Raw genomic sequence first — 23,601 nt, forward strand, 5'->3', positions numbered from 1 at the left:
GTTTAGTAAACTACTGTATATGGTTAGTTTGTTTATGACGTTAGGAAAATTAGAGTCAGGTGACTGGAAGCACTAAATCATGCAAACAGCTGTTGAGAGATTATCTAGAATGAATCTGGGCGGTGTCTGTAAAAAAAGAAAATAAATTGAGTGAGTGGCAATACCTAAATATGGGGCTGTTTAAAACCAAATAGCTTGGTGTAAAACCAACTTTTTCTCTTGGTAGCCTCACTTGAGACAGAATAAGTGTGTTACTTTATTATTGTACACTACATACAGCTTTTCAAAAGTTATTTACAAGTAAATCAGCCCAGTCAAAGTTCACTGTTGTAATATTAAAAGAGAAGCTATGAGCAGATACACAAGTGTTATTGCCTAAGCACTGGGGAATCATGGTGCTTGGCTGGCTGGCAGGGGGGGCAGGGTGGAACTGGGAGGGCTTCAGGAGCAGTAAGAAAAACATTCAAGTAAACCAGAGCCCCAGCACCTCTTTATCTGGGGGTGGTTGCATTCACTTCAAAGCATCCAAGCAGTTTAGATTTTAATTGCTTTCATTTTCTTTCCGTAGTCCTGCGGCATGGATCCACAGGTAAATCTCAGTGTGACCTTCCAAGGTGACACACAGAGCTTCCTTGTGTCAGATTCATCTAATACCACATGGGCTGATGTGGAAGCCATGGTGAGTTGGATCTTTGATGGTTGAAACACACTGAACAACGCAGGGAAAAAAGTAGATGAATTTTCAAAATTTATATATAGAATGAAAGTTAACTCTGGTTATCAGACTTCCACATTTTTGCTTGCCATGATTAGGGCTGGATGATTATATTGATGCAGCATCCAAAATTGGTTTGAAATCCATATCATTATATTGGGTTCATATTTTTGACCTGGCAATATATTGCAAATCATGTTGTGTGTGTCTGCTACGCAAAATTAAGTGGGAAAAACTGTGAAGCTAGCCAGTGCTTCTACATGGCTCCATCCTTATTTTAGACATTGTGATATATTGGTATATCACAATGTTTAGCTGGTGATATATAGTGATATTGAAAACCAGATATCACCCACCCCTAGCCATGATAAGCTTGCCACTGCCTTCTGGCAAGCATGATAAACCCCAGACCCTTCTTCCCAATTAGGATCTGCAGAGGTGAGTGAGAATTGTCCGGCTTTTGATTCCCACCGCTTACCAACTCTTGAGATAGGAAAGAATACTAAAGGCTGTTTGGCTGCTGCCCTGCTGACATGGCTGAAGTGCCTCAGCCACACAAGTGGCCAACCCAGCAACCCCTCATCAAAACTTTCCCATTTCAAACCTAATGTAGCAGATTGTCCCTGACCTTGTGTGGAGGCTCAGTGACAAGGAAGGGGCAACCACCACTTTCAGCTTCCTTACCAAGGTTTGCCAAAGATGGTGAGTCCCCCCTGGTGATGGTAGCCATAAATGTAAGTTGAGTTTCCATTTAACTTTCTGAATGTCATTTGTGTTCTGTAAGCTCCATGGGAACAAACAAATGACTTCCACATTTTTGCTTGCCATGATTAGGGCTGGATGATTATATCGATGTAGCATCCAAAACCGGTTTGAAATCCATATCATTATATTGGGTTCATATTTTTGACCTGGCAATATATTGCAAATCATGTTGTGTGTGTCTGCTATGCAAAAAAATATAGTCCGGCCCCCCACAAGGTCTGAGGGACAGTGGACCAGCCCCCTGCTGAAAAAAGTTTGCTGACCCCTGGTGTAGACAGTACTGAGCCGTCGATAAAGTAGCTTAGCCTCCCTTAATCGTTGCTCAGAAATTGAGGTTAAACACAGCGCGAAATTGAGGTTAAACACAGCGCGAGGCCTGGCACACAGGAACTTGGTAGGAGCTTCATCAGGAGCTAGATGAGGATTGAGCTACAATCCAACAGGATGGACTTTTATTTGAAGGGAGAACCTGCTAGAAAGCAGAGCTCATTGCTCAGATCTGCTTGAAATACAGTGCTACCTTGGTTTAAGAACAGCTTAGTTTATGAACAACTTGGGTTAAAGAACGCTGCAAACCCGGAAGTAGGTGTTTTGTTTTGTGAATTTTGCCTCGGAAGCAGAACACATTCCGCTTCCTGTTGAGTGTGTTCCATTTGTAAATTGAGTCCCCCGCTGCTATGGGAAAGCATGCCTTGGTTAAAGAACGGACTTCCGGAACGGATTAAGTTCATAAACCAAAGTACCACTGTAGATGAGCAACTAGTACTGAAAGTGGCAGGAAGTGCACAGATCTCTGCAGTTCTACTGCTGAAAGAGAAGCCTGGCTGAATGTAAACCCAGTGTTGCTGTCTGCCACAAAGTAAAATAATTGCCAACTTACTCTGCCTCTTGGCCGAGGGATAGTTTGGCTGGATTTTATCGTGAGCTTGCTTTGCCCTTTGTACACAGGTGTTTACCTTGCTTGTACACTACTGGCTTGCAGTGCGTGGAGCATTACATGATTGGTGCAAGGTACATTTTCTCTGGAGAGTCTGGCAAATATTTTTGGAATATTACTTAGTCCTCAGATTCTCTGGAATTTCATACTGGGTGCAGAATTAAGCATTCTTGAGAATCTACTATTATTTCTATTGCCATGCTTCTAGCCCTAATGGCTGCAAGGATAGACTTAAAAGCATGTGAGCAGCATCTGATGAAATCCTGGGCACTGGGGGCAGGGAGGATGGGCTGCTAAGCAAACTCTCCAGTGGTCAGCTCAGCCTCTTCCTCCCGTCGCCTGCAGAAGCTCCGTCCGGGCAGCCAAGCTGGCTGGCGCTGCCGCCGCCATGCAGCCCTGCACCACGGTGGGCGGCTCCAGTGACACACCTCCTTCACACACCTTTGCTTGCTGACTTACCCTGAGATCGTTAATATTATTAATATTATTATTATTAGTGTTTGTATTATTTTGTGCCCCCAGAAGCTGAGCGCGCACGTGGAGGTAGATGGTGGAAGGACAAAAATCCTCTTCCCTCTCTTTCTCTCTGCTTTCCCACCAACATTTCTCCTCTTGTTCTCCCTCCAAGTCAGGCCATTGGGGAAATAGTTGTAATAATAATAATCTTCCTCCTGCCACTGCCGCCCTGGTGCCGCTGTGGGTCAGAGAGCAGTGCAGACATGTTCGCTCTGCCTACCCGCTTCACGAAAAGCGGTGGCGGCTCTTTGTCTAGGCAGGGAGGAAGCCTGTTTTGCATCACCGTTGTCAGCCCTTCGGCAAATGAGGCAGGCGGGAAACCGAGAAGGGGGGTGGGGTGGGGAGGAGGACTACTTTCCCCCCTCGCCTCTTCTTCCAGTCTCCCCCCCCCCCCCCCCGGTGCTTCTTCTCTAGAGCCGCCATCGGCCGTTCTCTGCATATTGAACTTGCTGCCCTTTTCTCCATGGGGCGATTGTGGGTCTGTGTGTGTGTGTGTTTTGGGGGGTGGCTGAAGGATGAGCAGCTTGGTGGTGTGTGAGCTTGTTTGTTGAGGAGCCTTCCCCACCCCGCTTTAATGCACACTATTTTATTTTATTATGCCTGCCCTTCCCCAGTCCCATTCTTCCCAGTGTGCGTAGGAATTCGTTCACTCCCCCCCCCCCCCAAGGTCTGAAAAAGTTTGCTGATCCCAGGCATAGCAGCCTAGTTCACTGCACTTCCATTCTCTTGCAGGTGAAAGTCTCATTTGAACTGAATGATATCCAGATCAAGTACCTAGATGAGGATCAAGACGAGGTACATTATCTCCACAGTTCCTGTGTCGGGTCTGTTTTAAATGTGAAAGTTTGGGGAGGAAGGTTTACGGAGTCTGACACCGTCAATTCCCTATAAAGAAACTTGCATCTCTTACAAAATAGATTCCTTTCTCATCAGTGAACGCTTGTTCTGTATTGGGTAATATTTAGTCTTTGGGTTTTCTCAGTCATGAAGCCTGTTTTAACAGAATGGGGATTCAAAGGAGTCTGAGAATAATTATCCTGAAACAAAATTTGCCTACAACAGGACTGGGGAACATGTAGCTCTCCAGATGCAGTTGAACCACAACGCTCCTTCAGCCCTAGAACATAATGTCCAGTGGTTGGGGATTATGAGAGTTGTAGTCTTAAAACATCTGCTGTGATATTCCTGTTGCATAAGGTGTACAGTGGTGCCTCGCAAGACGAAAAGAATCCGTTCCGCGATTCTCTTCGTCTAGCGGTTTTTTCGTCTTGCGAAGCAAGCCCATTGACGGCTTAGCAGATTAGCGTTATTAGCGGTCTAGCGGCTTTTAGCGATCAGCTGTTAAGCGGCTTATCAGTGGATCAGCTGATGAGCGGCTTAGCGGCTTAGTAAAGGGGGGGGAGCGGAAAAAACCCGCAGGAACTCGCAAGATTTTTTCGTCTTGCGAAGCAACCCCATAGAGAAATTCGTTTAGCAAAGCGCCTCCGAAACAGAAAACCCTTTCGTCTAGCGGGTTTTCCGTCTTGTGAGGCGTTCATCTTGCGGGGCACCACTGTACTGGCGTTTCCACTGAATGACGTTTTCTGTCTACATTGGATCAGTTGCACGTCACAAACTGAACACCACTCTCTAATGCCAATAGGCCTGGTCTTGCTTATCCCAGGAGAAGGGAGATGAGTTATTCATTTTTACCGGAAGTTAGTCTTTCTGTGTTCAGTGCATTCTGGTACCTGCCTCTCCACATTCCTCCATTTCTGAGAACTGACATGCTAAGATTCCAAAATGAGGAAATCTTGCTGGGCTGAGGAGAGGCTGGGTCTCCTCTTGTAAGTTATTAGGCTAATTGGTGTCATTGTCATTGTGTAGAGAACTTCAGAAGTGAAGTCTGTAACAGTCCTGCCCAAGAAGAGTGTTGTGGATAATGAAAAGCTTTTATGTGTTGTGTTAGTGGGAGATTTGCAGCGTATTAAAACTTGAATAAAGTCTGTCTGGTGTGTATCTGTTGCCCTGGGTCTAATCTCCTGAATCATAGCCTGGGTGGAGTTACTGGGCTGGACAGTGCCTTAAAGTATGAACCTACTTTGTGGGGTGGTAAGGAGAAGGGAAGCAAGCTAATGATATGAAGGAGAGTGGCTAGAAACAATGTGGGTGGTGACAGAAGCCAGGCAACTGCTCTGAAATCCTGGATAAGAAATCCCCTTTTAATTTTAGGGTGGTGAATGTGACCAGCAACAGGGAATAAGCCTTCATTTGTGCTTGATTTCTTTTCACAGGTGTCTGTCAATACCGCAGGTGAGTTTCTGTTGCTTGCTTGTAACATCTGATGAGGATTATCAGCTACATTTCTCTGAATAAAGCCTGTATTTTTATATCCTGTAGGGGGAAATTTGGGTACAAATAGTATTGCACTTTTTATGCACAGGAGAACATGCCTCACTTTCACCACATAAAGAAGTCTGCATTTAGTGAAGTTATAGGGTTTTCCTAGCAGTTCTTCTGTACACATAGGAAGTAGCCTTTCTCACTGCAGTGTTCCTGCTTCCCTTTATGTAATTATACTTAAGACTAGCAACCAAAGATTTAACTGGCTTGCTCAAATTAAAATGTCATCCAGTTCCTGCTCTACTACTTTGGGCTCTCCACACAGCCTTTTTTTTTTACTGCCTGTCTTTCCTATACCCTTCCTTGCTGACTTTGCATCTCTGACTCCACTCCGCTCATACAAAACAGTTTATTCCTTTCTGTTCAATGACATCACAGCAGCACAGCCAGTAGCAAATGAGAGCAGGACTTGCAGGCAATAGGCAAGTGTCAGGTTTTTTGTTTAGTCTCTTAGCATCCTATAACATTTTTTATGCCCTTGTGAGTCAGTTAGGCTCAAGTATTTACACTGTTCAAGGTCTGAGAGTGCCAAATGCTTGGCTTTTAATAAACATTAGAATTGAATTAGAGCTGGAGACCGGAAATGGCCAGACCCAAGCATGTATTAGCAATAGTGGGAGGTGTGACGTACTCGCTTATAAGCACCAGTAGTTAGCATAGGTAAACACTAATTAAATTAGGCAGATTTATGAAGTTGGCTAGGATTACTGTCCTGATACACAATCAACAAGTGTTAATTGAAACGTCTAATTCTACTGAATGCCAGTTTAAAGCATCAAAGGCTATATTGTTGCTGCTGCTGCTATGGAATAACCTGGCATGTTTTGCTGCGGCTGCTGCGAACTTCCTCCATTGTAGACTCCAGCTTGTATGTATGCGTAAACAAACCATGTATCATAAAGACATCCCAGACTGCACTGTGTCTTATTCTCAAAAGGAAACATGGACCTTGGTTAAGCTCCTGGAACCCCTGAAGTCTCATGCATCGTTTTGCTGAAATAGGGGTGGCATGCAATAATAAATATTTGGGCCTCACTGACTCAGAGGCTATAAAACCTGAATACTTCCCAAACTAGAGGAAAGCTGAAATATGTTGTACTCACACAATCCAGGACACTGCAATGGTTATTTTCTTTTCAAGTTGGAAACTTCTTTGCATATAGCATTTGAAACTCAGGACATGGGTGGTGCTTTCATGATAGCAGTCAGCATTAAATAAGTCCCTAAGTTCATGCATTGCAGAATGAATGTAGGAATTTCCCTTTCCCATCCTTGAATGGGCCTTGAATTGGGGGGAAACGGGGTTTAACCCAGCGGCCAGAAGGAAACCTAGTGAGTAGCATACAATACATTCACGTAGCATAGGATTAATGTAGATGTTGATTTATAAAATGTGCAAAGGTGACTTTTATTGCAAGTCTGAATACAACAGAACTCACTGTGGCTTTCTCTCTCTTTACAGAGGAATACGAAGAAGCTCTTAAGGTAACGGATGTGATCAGCATTTATGGCTATTTTTGAAACAGTACAGCTACAAAATCCTGGGCATTCTTTGGTGTGGGAAGAATCTGTGGAAATCTCTTCCTTCCACATTTCTCAGGGTTGTCAGGTTTTACTAGTGGTGCTATTAACACCTTGTGCCTTAAGCTCATTGGGAGTGATGTTGTTATCTCTCGGTTGTAGGAGCATTGCTCCCACATAAATTTCATATCTGAAGCAGAATGGAGGCGGGGGCAAAGTTTGAAGGCCTCCTTCACTGGTACTTCTGCTTGTGAGACACGCTTGCTGCTGTCAAAAAGTATTTACATATTTTTCTAGCCAAAGCTTAGTGTAATGCTAATAGGCCTACCTTGCATGAAATCTGCGGGGGGGACGGACCCAGCGTGGCATCCAGTGCACTCATTTTTTTGGCACAAGGATTTCTGTTTGCACCAACAAATTTAGCAAAGGAGGAGGTGGAGGGGACATTCTGTTGTACGGCCAAAAGTCATTGCACTGAAGGTTGCATATAACCTCCCCCCCGCCCCCAAGTTTGTAGCTCAAGTATTTGCTCTGTGTCTGTCATGTTAAGCCTCGCAGGACTGTTCCTGTAATATTAAGCATGCTTGAGAAGATGGTGCTTGAGTCACGATGTTACTTGTACTTCAGTGTAGGTAAAAGCGGCTACACTTAACACACACTGATGCAGTCCAGGGTGCTGTAAAGTTCTTGCGAATCCACACTACACTTTCGTGATCACTTGTCTGTGCACTGATCTCCTCTTAGCTGGACTGCTGTAACTCCACTCCCAGTTGGCTCTCCAGTTGGCTCAGGACACATGCGCTAAGCTCCTCTTTTTCTCATATAACTCTGATCACATCACCTTTCCCGACATTCTTATGTGGGTTGCCTGTCGTGCTTCAAGGTTCAAGGCCTCTCTCTTACCTATAGCACTTGGATTTGCAGAGTACATTGAAGCTAATTTTTTGTGGGTGGGTGTGTTATTCTCCAGGCCACCCTGTGTGAGAGTTCCTTTTTACTGTTTCCATTTTACAGGCTGGCAGAATTAAAGCCGAGAAAAGTGAATTGGCCAAGGCAATGTGCATCAAGGCAGAATTGTTGGCTTGTCAATTTGCCCCATAAAGAGACTTGCGGTCTTGTGGGCGCGCTGTCTGAATTTTGCCTTTCTCTTCTAGAAGTTAACCTTAGTTTGATCCTGGCCCCTGCTTTTGATGGATATTTTTCATTTCCTGACACTGTTCCTAGGGTTCATTTCTACATGTTGACTTTACCAGCTACCTTTGGAAACAAACCAAGGCAGCATTCCTCAGCCTCAGATTCAGAACTTCTTGTTTGCTCTGTTTCTGAGGTTGTGTGCTTGTGCGTTTTATTCTAAATCCAAACAGCTGTGTTTCCCCTGAACAATAAGATTGACTGATTCAAGGTTCGCATGTGATTTTCATTTTTGGCTTTGCCTCTTTAAGAAAGCCCTGCACAGGATTCATGGGGGAGTGTGAGTGCATGTAAAAGTATGTTTATTGCAAGCTCTTTCTTTAGATTGCAGTGAAACAAGGCAATCGGCTACAGATGAATGTTTATCAAATAAGCGCTCCTCTGGGCATGCCTACACAGCAAGTCCCCGAGAAGGCTGAGAAAACCCAGAGCCCCAGAGATGGGAGGAAGCCCCTTGCCCACTATTCCATGCTTGCTCGGACCTTGGCTCAGGACAGAGATACTGGAAGAGAGAATGAGAGGAGACAGGTAGGAACAAAAGATGTGTGTCCCTTGGGCCCCTGGAGCCATCCTGTTTACCTGATGCGCTAGAAGCATATCAACATGTTATGTGCCTCCAACAGATAGTTATAACACAGCTCCACATTGCACCCTCGCCAGCAGTGGCAAGCAGATATTCTGCTTTCTGTAAACTCAAAGCTGTGGTGTTGAGAAGTAGTGGGAGATGCTTGCTTGCCTCTGGATTTTCCACAGCTAAGGCAACTGAACAAATGGGACAAATGCTCAGGAACTGCTCTCCACAAGTAGAAAGGTGTTGCTTACATTCTGCTTTGCCAGAAGAACGAAACTCCTATTCCTAACAGGGAGTTGGTGTGCATCTTTCTTTTGGAGGAAAAACACTCTGTCCTGCTTCAAAGAATGCATGTCGCTGTTTGCTCAGTCTCAAATTAATTATGAACTGTGTACAAGGAAGTTGTGTGATAAGTTGTGTGGTTGCATTCCCCCCCCCCTTTTGTCTCCCCAGAGTGAGCAGCATCCCAGTGAGGCCCCTCCTGAGTGGTTCACCAGCTATTTGGAAAGGGTGAGTTCCTCTCCGCTCTTAGATTTCTATGTGTCTTTTCAGACCTTGGGGAAGGGGTCATTGGAGGGTTTCTCAAGCAGACCATGAGAACCACAGATTTCCACATGCAAACACACACTTGTGCTTCCTTAACATAATGGAGCTTGGCCCATAAGTTGAAATTTGACACCACACTACATCAAATTGCAGTATGGATAAATATCCAATGTTTGGCTCATATTGTTAAGAGGGCACTTAGTTGATCTTAAGTGTTGTAATGGGTGGAGGAGTTTTGTGGGGAATGCTGGCAGATCCAACTCCCAAACTTAGTGCATGTGGTAATCAAAAGCATATAAATATGGCGATTGTCCTGGATTCCATAACAATGTACAGTGGTGCCCCGCAAGACAAATGCCTCGCAAGACGGAAAACCCGCTAGACGAAAGGGTTTTCCGTTTTGGAGGTGCTTCGCAAAACGAATTTCCCTATGGGCTTGCTTCGCGAGACGAAAATGTCTTGCGAGTTCCTGCGGGTTTTTTTTCCTTTCCCCCCTTCCCTTTTTCTAAGCCGCTTATCTGCTTATCCGCTAAGCCGCTTAACAGCTGATCCGCTAAGCCGCTTAACAGCTGATCCGCTAAGCCGCTTAACAGCTGATCCGCTAGGCCCCTAAGCCGCTAATGGGCTTGCTCCGCAAGACGAAAAACCGCAAGACGAAGAGACTCGCGGAACGGATTCTTTTCGTCTTGCGAGGCACCACTGTATGTGTTTGTGGCCAATACTATTTTGTTGTCATCAACCTTCGTATGGCTTCCCAATCCTAGCGTATCTCTGCATGCACCTGTTCTGGGACATGGGAGTGGAGCAGAAGTACCTTTTAAAGAAAATCTAGGAGACTTTGCTTATGGCGCACCTTTTCCCCTTTCCAGTTCCGGGAGCAAGTGGTTCAAGAGACCGTTGAAATGCTTGAACAGAAGCTGAGTGAGAAGCTCCTCCTTTCTGGCCAGCTCCCCAGCTCCTTGAGCAGCGCCACGCCCCACACCCCTGCAAGCCCCTCTGTGCAAGGAAACCCCTTTGACTGGCTTCTCTCCTGCAGTAACTGTCAGGCCTCTATCGTGGGTATTCGCTACCAGTGCAGGTAGGACATGGGCAGAAGGGTGAAAATGCAAATTGTGCAGCTGTGTTGGTTCTTTGTGTCCAGAATGTCCGAAATTGGCATCCAGAGACTCCAAGGGGCAAGCAAGGAAGGGTGTGTGTGTAGTTATGTAAAAAGTCAGAGTTCTAGTCCTTATGACCAAATTATCCAAGATAAATATTGGAAGCATGTTCTATGGATTGGGAGGGGAATCCAGTGACCTTTAAATCCCATTTTTCATTGGCACTTCTCCCCTTTTTAAAAATTTGTTGTCTTCACCTGTTTGCCTTTCTTAGTTTTTTTTATACTTTTTAAAAAAATCTGCATTAAGAAAGGCAAATCAAGCTACATCAGCAAGTTGAGGAATTCTCTTACTGGTGTCTGTCTTTTCCTGATGCTTCTTCATTTTGGCAACCATGAAAGGGAGATGTAGACGACAACGGAGCTCAGCTGCAGGGCTACTAAAAGTCAAGAGCTTTGCTGTTTACCTCCACCACCATCGTCTGGTAGTAAAATTGGTTATCCTTCAGGGGTCAATTTCTCTTCACTTTCTGGGTCCTTTACCCACTCAGTTTCCCAGCCGCCAGCCTCCCATCCAAATTTATATTTCAGTTCCCTTTCAAAAGCTGCAGTGTTTTCAGAATCCTGTTGCTGGCACCTTCACACTAAGCTGTTAGAATGTTTGTGAACATTTCATGGTAATGCAAAAGCTTAGCCAATTGGGGGCGGGAAGGATGGTGGAATAGCTCACAAGCAAGGTAACATTTTATGAGAAGTGAAATCTTTTAGCCTGCATGCTAACAGAATTAAAACTTCTTTTGTTTTATTTCAGTCTTTTCTCACATTTGTAATCACATCTGAACACAAATTGATTTAACCAGCTCAGTTAGTAAAAGATGAAAAAGCTGTTGGGTATCTCATAGCCTTTCCTCTCTTGACAGTGTGTGCCCATCCTATAGCATCTGTGAATTATGTGAAACAGGGACATATGCCCACGACCCTAACCATGTACTTTTGAAGCTGAGGAAGCCAGTATTGTGTATCTCAGAGACATATAATCTTGGGCAGTTCGCTCCTCGCTTCGCCACTCTGGAACAAGCCAGGTAAGTAGCCCATGTTCTGCAAACTGTGTGCAAACATGTTGTGCAAACCTTGGATCTGCCTACATATTTGGGGTTGTGCTGGTAGTGGATAAGCACACAAGAAAACCAATAGAGGGATACCCAGAGACCTGCAAAAAAGGAATTGTTTCTAAGTTCAATGTAAATTTCTGTATTCACCTGGCATCCTGTGTTCTGTGGCTTTTTTGTCTTCAAGCTTCTTTTGCCTACCTGTGTACAATATGCAAGGAATGCAATGTGTTGGGGGTTTTTTTTAAGGCTCCCAGAGCAACTTAGAAATGTCAGTGACAAAGACAATCCCTGTCTTCAGACTTGCAGTCCAAACTGCCCAGCACAAAAGGAATAGGGAGGCAGGAGGATGCAGAACAATCAGCTGGAATTGAGAGATTTTTAACTGAGAGGGGGAACCAAACATTGCTTGTCTCCCAGCATTTCCTGATGAAATGGCTGCTAAGTTGAGGGTAGGAGCCTGATGGAGCTGATATTACAACAGAGTGTTTGGAGAGGCCCGGCAGTTCTTTCTCTTCCTCTGTCCAGTAGGCACCCAGGAGCCTACTGTGTAGAGCAGGCATGGTAAACCTGTAGCCCTCCAGAGATTATTGGGCTCCCAACTCTCATTGTCCCTAATCACAGGCCTTGCTGGCTGGGGCTGATGGGAGTTGAAGTCCTACAAACATCTCAAGGGCCACCACAGGTTCCTTACCTTTTGCGTAGAATTTGCTGTGAGATGCCCCACTGGCACCCGAGGGACTTTTGGATGTGACGCTTAGCCCAGCTGAAGGAAATGGCCTTGACAGCCATTGCCTGCCCCCCCCCTCCAACAGCCTGGGTCTGGCTTTAGGTGTGCAGATCCTCCTGTAAGCAAACCAGTCTCCGCTTTCGACCTGCGCAGGCTTCAGAAACAGATGGACAAGCGCTTTCTGAAGGCGGAGAAGCAGCGCTTGCGAGCAGAGAAGAAGCAACGCAAAGCCGAGGTGCGGGAACTCAAGAAGCAGCTGAAGCTGCACCGGAAGATCCATCTGTGGAACTCTGTCCATGCTCTAGAAAACGCTGGCTTGACAGCTGCCAAATCGGAGAGCCTGCAGCCCAACACACTTCTGTAAGCAAACTGAGGACTGGGCCACATGGGGGAGGCAATTTTATCTGCACGTTTGGAGCACTTCTAGGGGATGCTGCGCCCTAGCCAAGCTATGGGCTATTGGGAATCTCTGCAACGTTTCCAGCACTTGTAACTTATTTGACTCCCTGAACCCTGGGGTTATATGCAAAGCAGCACCAGCAGAGTTCTGCTAGCACAGTGGTGTTTCTGTTTCCTCTCCTTCCCCCAACCCCCCGCCCCCGTCTTGTGGAGCTGATCTTCAAGGCACTCATGGGGCTACAGCAGAGAGGAGGGGAAAGTTACTGTATTTTTCGCTCCATAGGTTTTTAGAGGGGGAAAGCAAGAAAAAAAAATTCTGCGCAGAGCATGTAAGCGGCTCTCGCTTTTCTTGCTTTAAAGCAAGCATGGCTTCTGTCCCGCTTTGCGCAGCTCTCATTTTGCTTGCCCATCCCTCCTCCCGCTTCACTGTAAAGCGCGGCAAGCAAGAGGAGGAGGAGACACTGGGACAGGTACTTTGCTTGCTTTACAGCGAGGTGGGAGGAGGGATGGGGATGCAAAGTGAGAGCTGTGCAAAGCGGGACAGAAGCCATGTAAGCGGCTCTTGCTTTGCTTGCTCCCATCCGTCCCTCCTCCCGCTTCGCTGTGAAGCCAGCAGAGCAAGCTGTGCAGCTATTGCTCTCACTGAAGCCAGCAGAGCAAGAACGATAGCTGTGCAGCGGCTCTTGCTCTGGCTGGCTTCACAGCGAGTGACAGACGGGAGCCATGGTTCTGGCTGCGGAGGCATCCCTCAGCTCGTGACTGCAGCAGTAGCCGAGGGATCCCTCTGCCACCCAGTGCTTTCACTCCATAAGACACACAGACATTTCCCCTTACTTTTTCGGAGGAAAAAGGTGCGTCTTATGGAGCAAATAATACGGTACATTCCACTAGCACAAGTTGATTGCACTTGCGGAGCAGATGCATTGGATAGCGCCTCCCGGTATTTATAAGTTGGGCTGCTGAGGATCCTTTGTTCAAGATCCCCAGTCCCTTCTTAGACCTACCTCTCCAGAATAATAATAATATAATAATTTATTGTTTGTACCCCACCCATCTGGCTGGGTTTCCCCAGGCACTCTGGGCGGCTTCCATAGAAACCAAAAATACACTAAAATATCACAGATTAAAAGCTTCCCTGAACAGGGCTGCCTTAAGATGTCTTCTGAATGTCAGGTAGTTATTTATCGCTTTGACATCTGATGGGAGGGCGTTCCACAAGGTGGGCGCCACTACCGAGAAGGCCCTCTGTCTGGTTCCCTGTAGCTTTGCTTCTCGCAATGAGGGAACCACCAGAAGGCCCTCGGCGCTGGACCTCAGCGTCCGGGCAGAACGATGGGGGTGGGGACGCTCCTTCAGAACACTCTGCTTGGGAGAGTCGGCGGTAGATTGCCGCTTAGAACTTCTGTTAAATGCAGATCCTTTAAACTTTACTGTAGATCTGCCTCCCATAAGCGGACGGAGTGAACTTTCCTTCTCTCAGCTTGAGATAATCGACTGTACTGACTTTCCCCTCTCTTTGCAGTCCCCTCCAGGGCTGCCCAGTCATTGTCCCAACGCTGAGCGCTGCCTTTGTGGATGAGAATCTTCCTGACGGAACTCGCCTGCACCCAAGGACGACCTTCATCAAGCATTGGCGCATGAGGAACACTGGCAACATGGAGTGGAGCTCTGACACTAAGGTGCGTTCCAGTGCTTAAGGTATGTGCTGGAGCTGAGATGCAAGCGATGCCCTAGTCCCCACACTTTCTTCAGCCCAGATTTGTAGGTGCTGTTTTTGGTTACTCAGCAGCAACAGAAAGACACCCTGCAGAAGCACAACATACAGTGGACCCTCCGGATACCAACTTAATTCATTTCGGGGGGTCTGTACGTACCCCAAAAAGTCGGCAACATGAGGCGCCGCTTCTGCGCATGCACGCGGCACATAGAGTGCTTCTGCACAAGGTGTGCAGAGCGCTTTTGCGCGTGCGCGTGCAGCGAAACTGGAAAGTACAGTGGTGCCCCGCAAGATGAATGCCTTGCAAGACGAAAAACCCACTAGAAAGGGTTTTCCGTTTTGGAGGCGCTTTGCAAAACGAATTTCCCTACGGGCTTGCTTCGCAAGACAAAATGTCTTGCGAGTTTTTCCGACTTTTTTCCCCTTTTCCCCCCTTTTTCTAAGCGCTTATCTGCTTATCTGCTAAGCTGATAAGCCACTAAACCGCTAATAGCGCTAATCCGCTAAGCCGTCAATGGGCTTGCTTCGCAAGACGAAAAAACCGCTAGACGAAGAGAATCGCAGAATGGATTCTTTTCGTCTTGCGAGGCACCACTGTATACGCTTCTGGGTTTGCTGCCTTCGCAACCCGAAAGTTACGTAACCCAAAGGTAGCGTAACCCGAGGGTCCACTGTACTGCTTATTATTTCACAGGCTTCAGTACAGAGCCCTGTTGCCATCCTTTCCCTATCACCACCTGTAAATTATTTGGGTGAGGACTTGGTTTAGATTCTCAGCCAGCCAACAACTGACATGGGGCATTGGCCAGACTCCAAAGGTGCAAAGCCCAAAGTGCCTTTGTGTTCAGGGCTGGGGAACCTTTGTCCATCCTCTCCCCCCGATGTTGCTGGACTACAACTCCTATCATCCCTGACCATTGGCCATGATGGCTGGGGCTGGAGGGAATTATAGGCTAACAGCTACAGTTTTCCCATCCCTGCCATAGTTGTTCATTTTTGCTGCTGAGCAAATCCAAAGCCACAGGATTGATTTAAGAAACACAGTGAAAGCATTGACAAGCAGATTTTTTGTTTTTTTGTGTGTGTGGAAGGCGCAGTAGGAGACCATGTGTCTGTCAGATAAAATTGCTCTAACTGCCCCACAGCGCACACATTGCTTCTGAACTCGTTCCAAACTTAACCTGCCCTAGGTTGGGACACCATTATTTTAAAAGATATTTATCATTTATCAAGTTAACCCAAAACAATACGGGAACAGCCTTAGTCCCTCTGCCACCTTAGTTTGCTAGCCTTTAGGATTTTTGTCTCCAAAGCTGTCTAGTTAATTCCTTAGAACAGACTCCGGGGGGAAGCTAAGTTAAAAAAAAAAGCTTTTTTTGTTGCCGAAAGATACTTGCGGTGAATGAGGCTCCCTTCACATGCTTGGTTGGGACCAGGAAGAAGTTAATGGCCTTTTGTTTTTTTCTCTGTCTCCATCCTTCAGCTGAAATTCATGTGGGGGAACTTAACTCTGGTGTCCTCGGACAAGAAGGACGTCCTTGTGCCCTCCCTGCTGCCTGGGCAAGAGGGGGTTGTCTCTGTGGAGTTTGTAGCTCCTCCAATGGAAGGAACCTACACGTCTCATTGGCGGTTATCGCACAGAGGGGAGCAGTTTGGGCCCCGGATCTGGTGCAGCATTGTGGTAGACCCCTCCTGCAACACAGACTGCCCAGAGAATAGCAAACTGGTGTCCGGTTTTTTCCAGAAGGGCAGTTCCCATTGTAAGAAAGAGGTGAGAACCTTATTTTATATCCCTGAGCCTGTGTAAGTTGTTGTTTCCCCCCCAGCTCTGCTTTCTGCTTACCACCTTCCCTTAGATCTTTCTCCTCAGGCCTCTGCTTCTCTGCTTTCTGCATATATATTTCCCCTCTCTTTCCTTCAGCAACAAGGTTTATTCAAGTTCCTCGGCTAAATTAGCTCACTTTCCTCTTAAGACTTTTTGAATTATTGCCAACAAATCACTGTTGAAAGGGTCATTTGTATTTGCACTAATAATAGTATGTGGTGCAATATAACGTTGGTAGCACTGTGTATATCATAAACTTCCATGTAACTACCTTCCTTCAGCCACCATGCCTCCAGGCACCTCTAGTCCTCTCTCTCTTCTTTCTCTCTTATTTCAAATTAAACTTTTACAAACTTTAAAATATCCAATGACTTCCCTTCTTCTCCTTCCATACTTCATATATTTAAAGAAGAATGGAAAAATATTTATTGAATACAGTGATACCTCGGCTTACAGACGCTTCGGGTTACAAATTCTGCTAACCAGGAAGTGGTTGCTCCAGGTTAAGAACTTTGCCCCATGATAAGAACAGAAATCAGCAGGAGGCCACATTAGCAAAAGCACGCCTCAGGTTAAGAACCGTTTCAGGTTAAGAACGGACCTCTGGAATGAATTAAGTTCTTAACCCGAGGTACCACTGTATATGGAAAATAAGATTAGAAAGTCTGAGTCAAGTCAGTGATGTCATAGCAGTTTAGCCAATGGCAAGTTGGGCCTCCCAAGCAGCAGAGATATGGCTTGTGACATCCATTTAGTAACTGTGTTCATACATATACATGTCTGTGTTGCTTTTTCTTGGTCTCCCTTCTTCATTGAATTAAAAAACATTCTCTTTGAGCAAAGAGTAGATAACAGTGGTGTGCACTGGCCCCGCAAGGTTTTGTTCCTGTTGCCTCCAAGTGGGGCTGGGAATGATTTCTATTGCAAACCCTGATGCCTGCCTTTGTAGGCAGCAGTGCAGTAGTTAGATAGCTTCCCATGTTCCTTAGTGGAGCATGAATGTAATTGAACAGATGTGAAAGATGCATCTTTTTCTGTGGGAAAAGAACAAAACTCTGTATCTTGCTTTCTATATGGTATTTATTCCACCAGCAGGATTTTACAAGATCCTGCAAACATTCTGTGCGGTCAGCTACAGAGAATTGAGAGGAAGGTCGTTAGTCCCTGTGATTCCTTTGGTCTCTTGGCACAGCCCATAATTAAGCATTTTATTTTATTTTTTTCTCTACACCCTTTTCCCCAGGAAGCATAAGCAACAAAATGGAACTCTAGTGCCCAAGAAACTGTCATGTATGTTGATGGCACAGTAAAAAGATGGAGTTGCCCTAAGTTAGGATGAGGCTGTTCGCCTTAAGAGTCACCTCCGTGGTCCTTTCACTGTTTCTCTTTCTCCTTGCAGGAAAGACCCTCAAAGTTCAAGGGGCAAACTCTGCAAACTGCTGATGGTGCCATGACGGGAGGTGTGGCTGGTCGGGCTGCTCCACCAAAGCTGAAGAGCATTCTCAGCGCTAGAGAGTTCTACATCCCGTCAGTCGACCTGCTCACAGCTCAGGTAAAATGTCAGGTGCAGGCCAAGCTTAGAGGCAGGGAGGGTTCACAGAAAATCTATAATTCCGCATTTGTTCTGCCCTTCAACACCAAAGATTCTGCAGAGAGGCAAGGCTGTTTTCTCTTAAACTTAATAAAACTTGGTGTCTAGCTGACTAGGCGTGGCAGAGAGATGGACTGTTGCTCTCTTTTTATCCCCTAACTTGAATGCTTTCGTTTCCTCCCTCCCTCCTAGGATTTGCTCTCCTTTGAACTGCTGGACATTAACATAGTGCAGGAACTGGAGCAGGTTCCACACAACACTCCTGGAGGTAAGCATCACTCCAACCCCAGGAGGTCTTTGGGTGGTTGTTGTGATGGGCACATCCTTGCCCGTCTCCCCTAGAGATGCAGGTCTAGCACTCCATCCAGGGCCAGTAGGAGGAGCTGACATCGTTGGGCACCTGTCGGGACCCGTGCTTCATTAGGAACCCCTCTGTCCGTCCCCAGAGACTCCTAGTTCTGCGCCTCCTCCTTGCGGTTCTTGCTTGTTACCTGCCCCTTTCAGTGGTAGAGAAGAGGCAGACAAGGCTGGTCCACTCAGAGCTTTTCACCAGTAGGTCCCAAGCTTCCACCAACCTGGAACTGGCACTAGCTCCTCTGCAGACCAGGGCAGGTTCTTTTGGCAATTCCCTCTTGTATTGCCACAGCTGCATCTGAGGTCGTCTGTGTTGCTTTGAAGCTGTGCTGAGGACTGTACCCCGATTTTGGCTTGCCTGTGGGTCATCATTTGCTTGCCTTGGACTCCCTGATTGCTTTGCCTGAGCAGATACCATTTAGGGTTTTTATAGTTCTGTCCGAGACTGCCGGACAGTCGAATCATGGGCGCCCAAAGGCGATGAATTTGTAACCCCTTCTGGCTTCAATCTGAGCTGTGTTGCCATACCGAGCATGTGTGGTGCATTTCTTTTGCCACTAAGTAATTAAAGGACACCCCTAGCACTTTCAGCCTGTTTGGAACAGTTTCAGGCAGGTTTTAGTTCCTGCACCTTCACAACACTTGAGGCAGTCCACAAAAATAGTTTTGGGAATCCTGTTCCTTCAGGTGGCATCTTGCTCTTCCAGACATGACTTGGTGCATGTCACTGCTGCCCCATGACAGTTCCTTGCTGGAGAAGGCTGGCTGGGACCAGATACAGAAAGAGAGCAGGGGGAGAACATGTAATTTGAAGCCTGAAATGGCGTGTTAAATTTCTTCTGGTTACAGGAAGGGACAATAAGCTACACTTCATCCACTGCCAGACTAGAAGGTCTTACTTAGCCTGTCTTGTGTCTCTGAGATTTCACCAGGCTCAAGTAATTTGAAGCCTATTTCAGCTCTTCCATAAGTCCTAAGAGCATATATATTTTTCAAAAATGAAAGCTGAGATTCTTAGAATGCTGACATCCGCACCCAGTAATAAATTGTGCCCTTGCTTAGTTGCCTTCATATGTTATTTTGAAATAATGGACCTTCCCAATTATCTGGTGATCTGAACTGCATTGGGCTCCCATTGTTTCAAGTCTCTGTATAATAATTTGGGTTGGTTACTGAGGATGAAGATCAAGCCCCCAGCTTCTAGGGCTGCTTGAGTTCTAAAACTTGCGGCGAGTGCTAATGAGAACTTTGCATCCTACAGATGCCCAGGCAGGGAAAGGGAAGGCTGAGAATCCGGCTAACTCCGAGGAAGGAGAAGAAGACATGAGTGGGACCCAGTTTGTTTGTGAAACAGTAATTCGTTCTCTCACCTTGGATGCTGCGCCTGACCACAGGCCCCCACAGAGGAAGGAATCGTTGCAGAGTGAGTGTTTAAATTGTCATCTTGCTGAGCGCATTACATGTACAGAAAAAGCTTAAGCCGACCTCGCATTTTGATCGGCTCCTGTGTTTTGGTTGATTTAGGTTCTCTACAAGCACTACAGGACAATGCCCACTGCAGCCAAAACAAGGACCCTGTTAGGGTAGAAAATGTTCCCTCTCCAACACTACAGGAACCAGAGTCCAAGAATCAAGGCATGGAGGTGGCCCAAGAACCTGAGTTTGGTAAGGAGAAGTGGCTAGAGTTTGCTTCTTTGAAAGAGAGACCAGGACTGACAGTATCAGTCTCTCTGCCCCATGGGAGGAAAAAACTTATAATAGATCCCCATGCTCAAGAAGGATAAATTCAAGCTGGAATAAGTTCAAAGCAGAGCATGATAGTGGGGGTGGTGAAACCTTTCTTAGGAGCCAAGATTAAGAGCTCTTCCATTAAACCTGGATCAGGTTTAAGGTGCTGGTTTTAACCTTTAAAGCCCTATACGGCCTAGGACCATCGTACCTATGGTACCGCCTCTCCTGGTATGTCCCATGGAGGACCTTACCGTCTTCAAATAAAAACATATTGGAGGTCCCGGGCCACAGGGAGGTTAGGCTGGCCTCAACCAGAGCCAGGCCTTTTTCGGCTGTGGCTCTGATCTGGTGGAATGCTCTGTCACAAGAGACTAGGGCCCTGCGGGACTTGACATCTTTCCGCAGGGCCTGCAAGACAGAGCTGTTCCACCAGGCCTTTGGCCAGGGCACAACCTGACCCCCTCCTTTGGTAATCCTCACAGAACTCTAGCCCAATGGTTGCCATTAATTTGATTATTTTACTGTTGTTAGCCGCTCTGAGCCCAGCTTCAGCTGGGGAGGGTGGCATATAAATAAAATTTTATTATTATTATTATTATTTTATTTCTCCCAGCTTCTGTTTGCAGCTGTGCATTGCTTAGGCTGATCTATGGAAGTGAGCTATAGGCGACAGAACTGTACTTTTTACTGTTTTTCAGTCACACAAAAAGGCTTTTGTGGAGAATATCTTTGTTTTATGGTGCCCAATAGGGCAAAACAAATTACATTGAGGAAAAGATTTCTGCATTGCAGGGGGTTGGATCAATAGAAAGGGGCTGCAGTAGTCTTTGTAATCAAATTGTTCCGCTGCTTCTCCTAGAGGAACTCCTGCTGCAAGACGGGGCGGAATCGAGTGATGGAGAGGCCGAGGATGCCAAGGATGAAGTCTGTAGCCAAGCATCCTCTACCTCCTCTGAGGATTACATCATCATCCTCCCTGAGTGTTTTGACACCAGCCGCCCTCTAGGCGAGTCTATGTACAGTTCTGCGCTCTCTCAGCCCAGCTTGGAAAAAGTGGCCGAGGCCTCGGCAAGTCCTGCGGGAGAGAACCAACCCTCAGCTCACAGTATCAACGACATGCTAACCACCTCGCAGACACTGGACGAGGTGCCTCTGACCCCTCAGATCCTGGAACCACAGCCTGCAAGGTACCAAGTGGACCCGGAGCCAAAGTGTGCTAATACTTCTTTATCTTTGTAGTCATAAGCAACCTTCAGAAGGAGATATAAAAGGGGTCGGCTGCTGAGTTTGGGCCTAGTGTGCCAGCCAACCAAAGCACAAAAAATCAAAACTCAGGCGAAACTAAGTACAGTGGTGCCCCGCAAGATGAACGCCTCGCAAGACGGAAAACCCGCTAGACGAAAGGGTTTTCCGTTTTGGAGGCGCTTCGCAAAACGAATTTCCCTATGGGCTTGCTTCGCAAGACCAAAATGTCTTGCGAGTTCCTGCGGGTTTTTCCCCCTTTTCCCCCCCTTTTCCTAAGCCGCTAAGCCACTTATCAGCTGATCCACTGATAAGCCGCTTAACAGCTGATCGCTAAAAGCCGCTAAACCACTAATAGCGCTAATCCGCTAAGCTGTCAATGGGCTTGCTTCACAAGACGAAAAAACCGCTATACGAAGAGTCTCACGGAATGGATTAATTTTGTCTTGCGAGGCACCACTGTAGGGTGTGTTACTGGGGAAATGGCTTGAATGTGTAGCGTAGCTCAGGCTTGGTGGGTGTGCTTTTTCTACAGTTTCTGGCTACTACACCTTCCCACATGCCTGCTTTTCTTCCATTTTTTAACAATAGATCTCTGGCCCCACCCCAAAACAACAGCTCCCAAGAAACAAGTGTTCCCAGTGGAGAGGATGCCTCTTGGTGGGTTCCAGACCAAACCAGAGAAGGTACTGTGCTATGATTTACAGGCTGATAATTGGTTAGCAACTGCTCTTAACTCAAATCATTAGTTTTACAGCCCACCCACTTCCAGAGCCTCAAGGTGGGTGGTGGCAAATCAATGAAAGGTGCTGCTTTCATTAAATAGATTCAATGAAGGGTAATGCTGTTTCCCATTAAATTTCTCTGATAGTCGCTATTTGGTTCTTTCCTGCCAGTTCCTGCTCTCAAGCTCCCAAATATTTCTCTTCTAGTGGTCCAAGGAGCAGATGTTCCTGAACCTCCGCCTGCAGGGAATGTAAATAGCACACCAACATGTCCAGAGTTCTCCAGGTAACAGAAGCTGGGTCAGGCTGGGATTTTGTTGTGATCTGGTTGGCAAGTGATATCTGTCCTATTTGTCCTATTTCTCACTGAAAAATAAGTGTCTGTTTCTGTATGCTTTGAGATCGCCTCCCACTCCTACCCAAAATGCCAACTGACAGCTGTGTAAACTTAATTTATGCTAGGCAAGGTGTGCTCATTGAGTTGCAAACTGCACTGTGCAAGTACGTAGGCTGGCAGTGACATTTTTATGAGAGATGTCTGTTGTTCATAAGTGGACTTGTACCAGTAGCAAATAGATTGGTATTATCTGACTATCTTTTTTTGTTTTACCTGCCTTGTTTCTTTCCTTCCATCTTATTGCTGTTTTGTTGTATTTGTATTATTGTGGTTAGTCTCCCCTGAGCACCATTTTGGTAGAAAGGCAGGATTGAAATTTAACAATAAATTGGCCCATAGTGGGAATTCAGCAACTTGAACACAATAGTTTTTGTTTTTTTTAATAAGGGGCAAGCTTCTAGCTAATATGGCTGCTAGGATGGGCATGAAAATGAATGGGAAATGCCTTGTGAAATCTCAGAGAGGATGATTACTTCTTTTCATTTAATACCCAACCCCTTTTCTCTAGAACTTTTAATCTGGCATGCAAAGGGTTCCTGGGCACTTGTTCCATCCAGACATAAGACCTTCAGCAAGTTTTCTGTATTGTATTCATTCTGTGGAATCTCCATGTAAAAGGCTCTAGTATCAGGGTTGGAGATCTGCTGCCATTCTAAGTACAATGGAACCTCGTGTTATGGACAGGATCCGTTCTGGAGGCCCGTCCGTAACACGGAACTGACGCGAGCCAAAGCGCCGTATCTGCGCATGTGCACAGCGCGATTTAGCGCTTCTGCGTGAGCGGCAAAACCCAGAAGTAACTCGTTCCAGTACTTCTGGGTTGCCGCGGTACGCAACACAAAAACACGTAACCTGAAGTGGACGCAACATGAGGTATGACTGTAGATTATATCGATCTAGATGAACCACCTGCCCACCTAGCAATTTGAAAGCACGTCAAAATGCAAGTAGATAAATAGTTTACCTTCCTGGCGGGAAGGTAAACAGTGTTTCCATGCGCTGCTCTGGTTTGCCAAAAGCGGCTTAGTCACGCTGGCCACATGAGCTGTACGCCGGCTCCCTCGGCCAATAAAGCAAGATGAGCACCGCAACCCCAGAGTCGTTTGCGACTGGACCTAATGGTCAGGGGTAGCTTTACCTTTACCTTTAGATGGGCCAGTAGGCTTATTTGGTATAACACATTGTCAATTGTTGGTCAAGTGACAGGATCGTGGTTTTCTTGGTACAGAATTTTTATTTATTTATTTTGGCTCAGGCACAGAAGACAGAAATCCTCCCTTTTAGCATTCTCTCTTCCTGAAATGTTTGGCCCAAGCGGTGCATCCCATTTTCCTTACCGTTAAGCCAAACCCTAGCATGTGCCCCGTTAAGACACCCTGCTCAGTTCTTTTACTTTTGTTATTTATGTCCTTTACTTGCAATTTAACTCTGCAGGCACACCCATGGGAACAGCCTTGCTGGTGACCTCGTGAAAGGGGCCTTGTCAGTGGCTGCCTCTGCTTACAAGGCGCTGTTTGCTGGACCACCCACCGTGGAGCAGG

General features: G+C 46.3%; 1 protein-coding gene across 1 annotated transcript in view; it reads left to right on the top strand.

The window, feature by feature from the left end:
• Positions 1-23,601, top strand: part of NBR1 (NBR1 autophagy cargo receptor) — a 29,017-nt gene that overhangs the window by 1,707 nt on the left and 3,709 nt on the right. Inside the window, exons 2-20 of the mRNA XM_079949409.1 lie at positions 569-679; positions 3,666-3,728; positions 5,207-5,225; positions 6,778-6,800; positions 8,352-8,555; positions 9,052-9,108; positions 10,014-10,222; positions 11,161-11,322; positions 12,233-12,439; positions 14,001-14,157; positions 15,679-15,966; positions 17,420-17,572; positions 17,804-17,879; positions 19,227-19,388; positions 19,490-19,630; positions 20,556-20,883; positions 21,530-21,624; positions 21,871-21,949; positions 23,495-23,600. Coding sequence (XP_079805535.1) covers positions 578-679; positions 3,666-3,728; positions 5,207-5,225; positions 6,778-6,800; positions 8,352-8,555; positions 9,052-9,108; positions 10,014-10,222; positions 11,161-11,322; positions 12,233-12,439; positions 14,001-14,157; positions 15,679-15,966; positions 17,420-17,572; positions 17,804-17,879; positions 19,227-19,388; positions 19,490-19,630; positions 20,556-20,883; positions 21,530-21,624; positions 21,871-21,949; positions 23,495-23,600 — 2,631 coding nt within the window. The 5' untranslated portion in view covers positions 569-577. The remainder of the gene's footprint in view (positions 1-568; positions 680-3,665; positions 3,729-5,206; positions 5,226-6,777; positions 6,801-8,351; positions 8,556-9,051; positions 9,109-10,013; positions 10,223-11,160; positions 11,323-12,232; positions 12,440-14,000; positions 14,158-15,678; positions 15,967-17,419; positions 17,573-17,803; positions 17,880-19,226; positions 19,389-19,489; positions 19,631-20,555; positions 20,884-21,529; positions 21,625-21,870; positions 21,950-23,494; position 23,601) is intronic.

The sequence above is a fragment of the Podarcis cretensis genome (assembly GCF_951804945.1).
Source record: "Podarcis cretensis genome assembly, chromosome: 13".
In the NCBI taxonomy this organism is placed as follows: domain Eukaryota; kingdom Metazoa; phylum Chordata; class Lepidosauria; order Squamata; family Lacertidae; genus Podarcis; species Podarcis cretensis.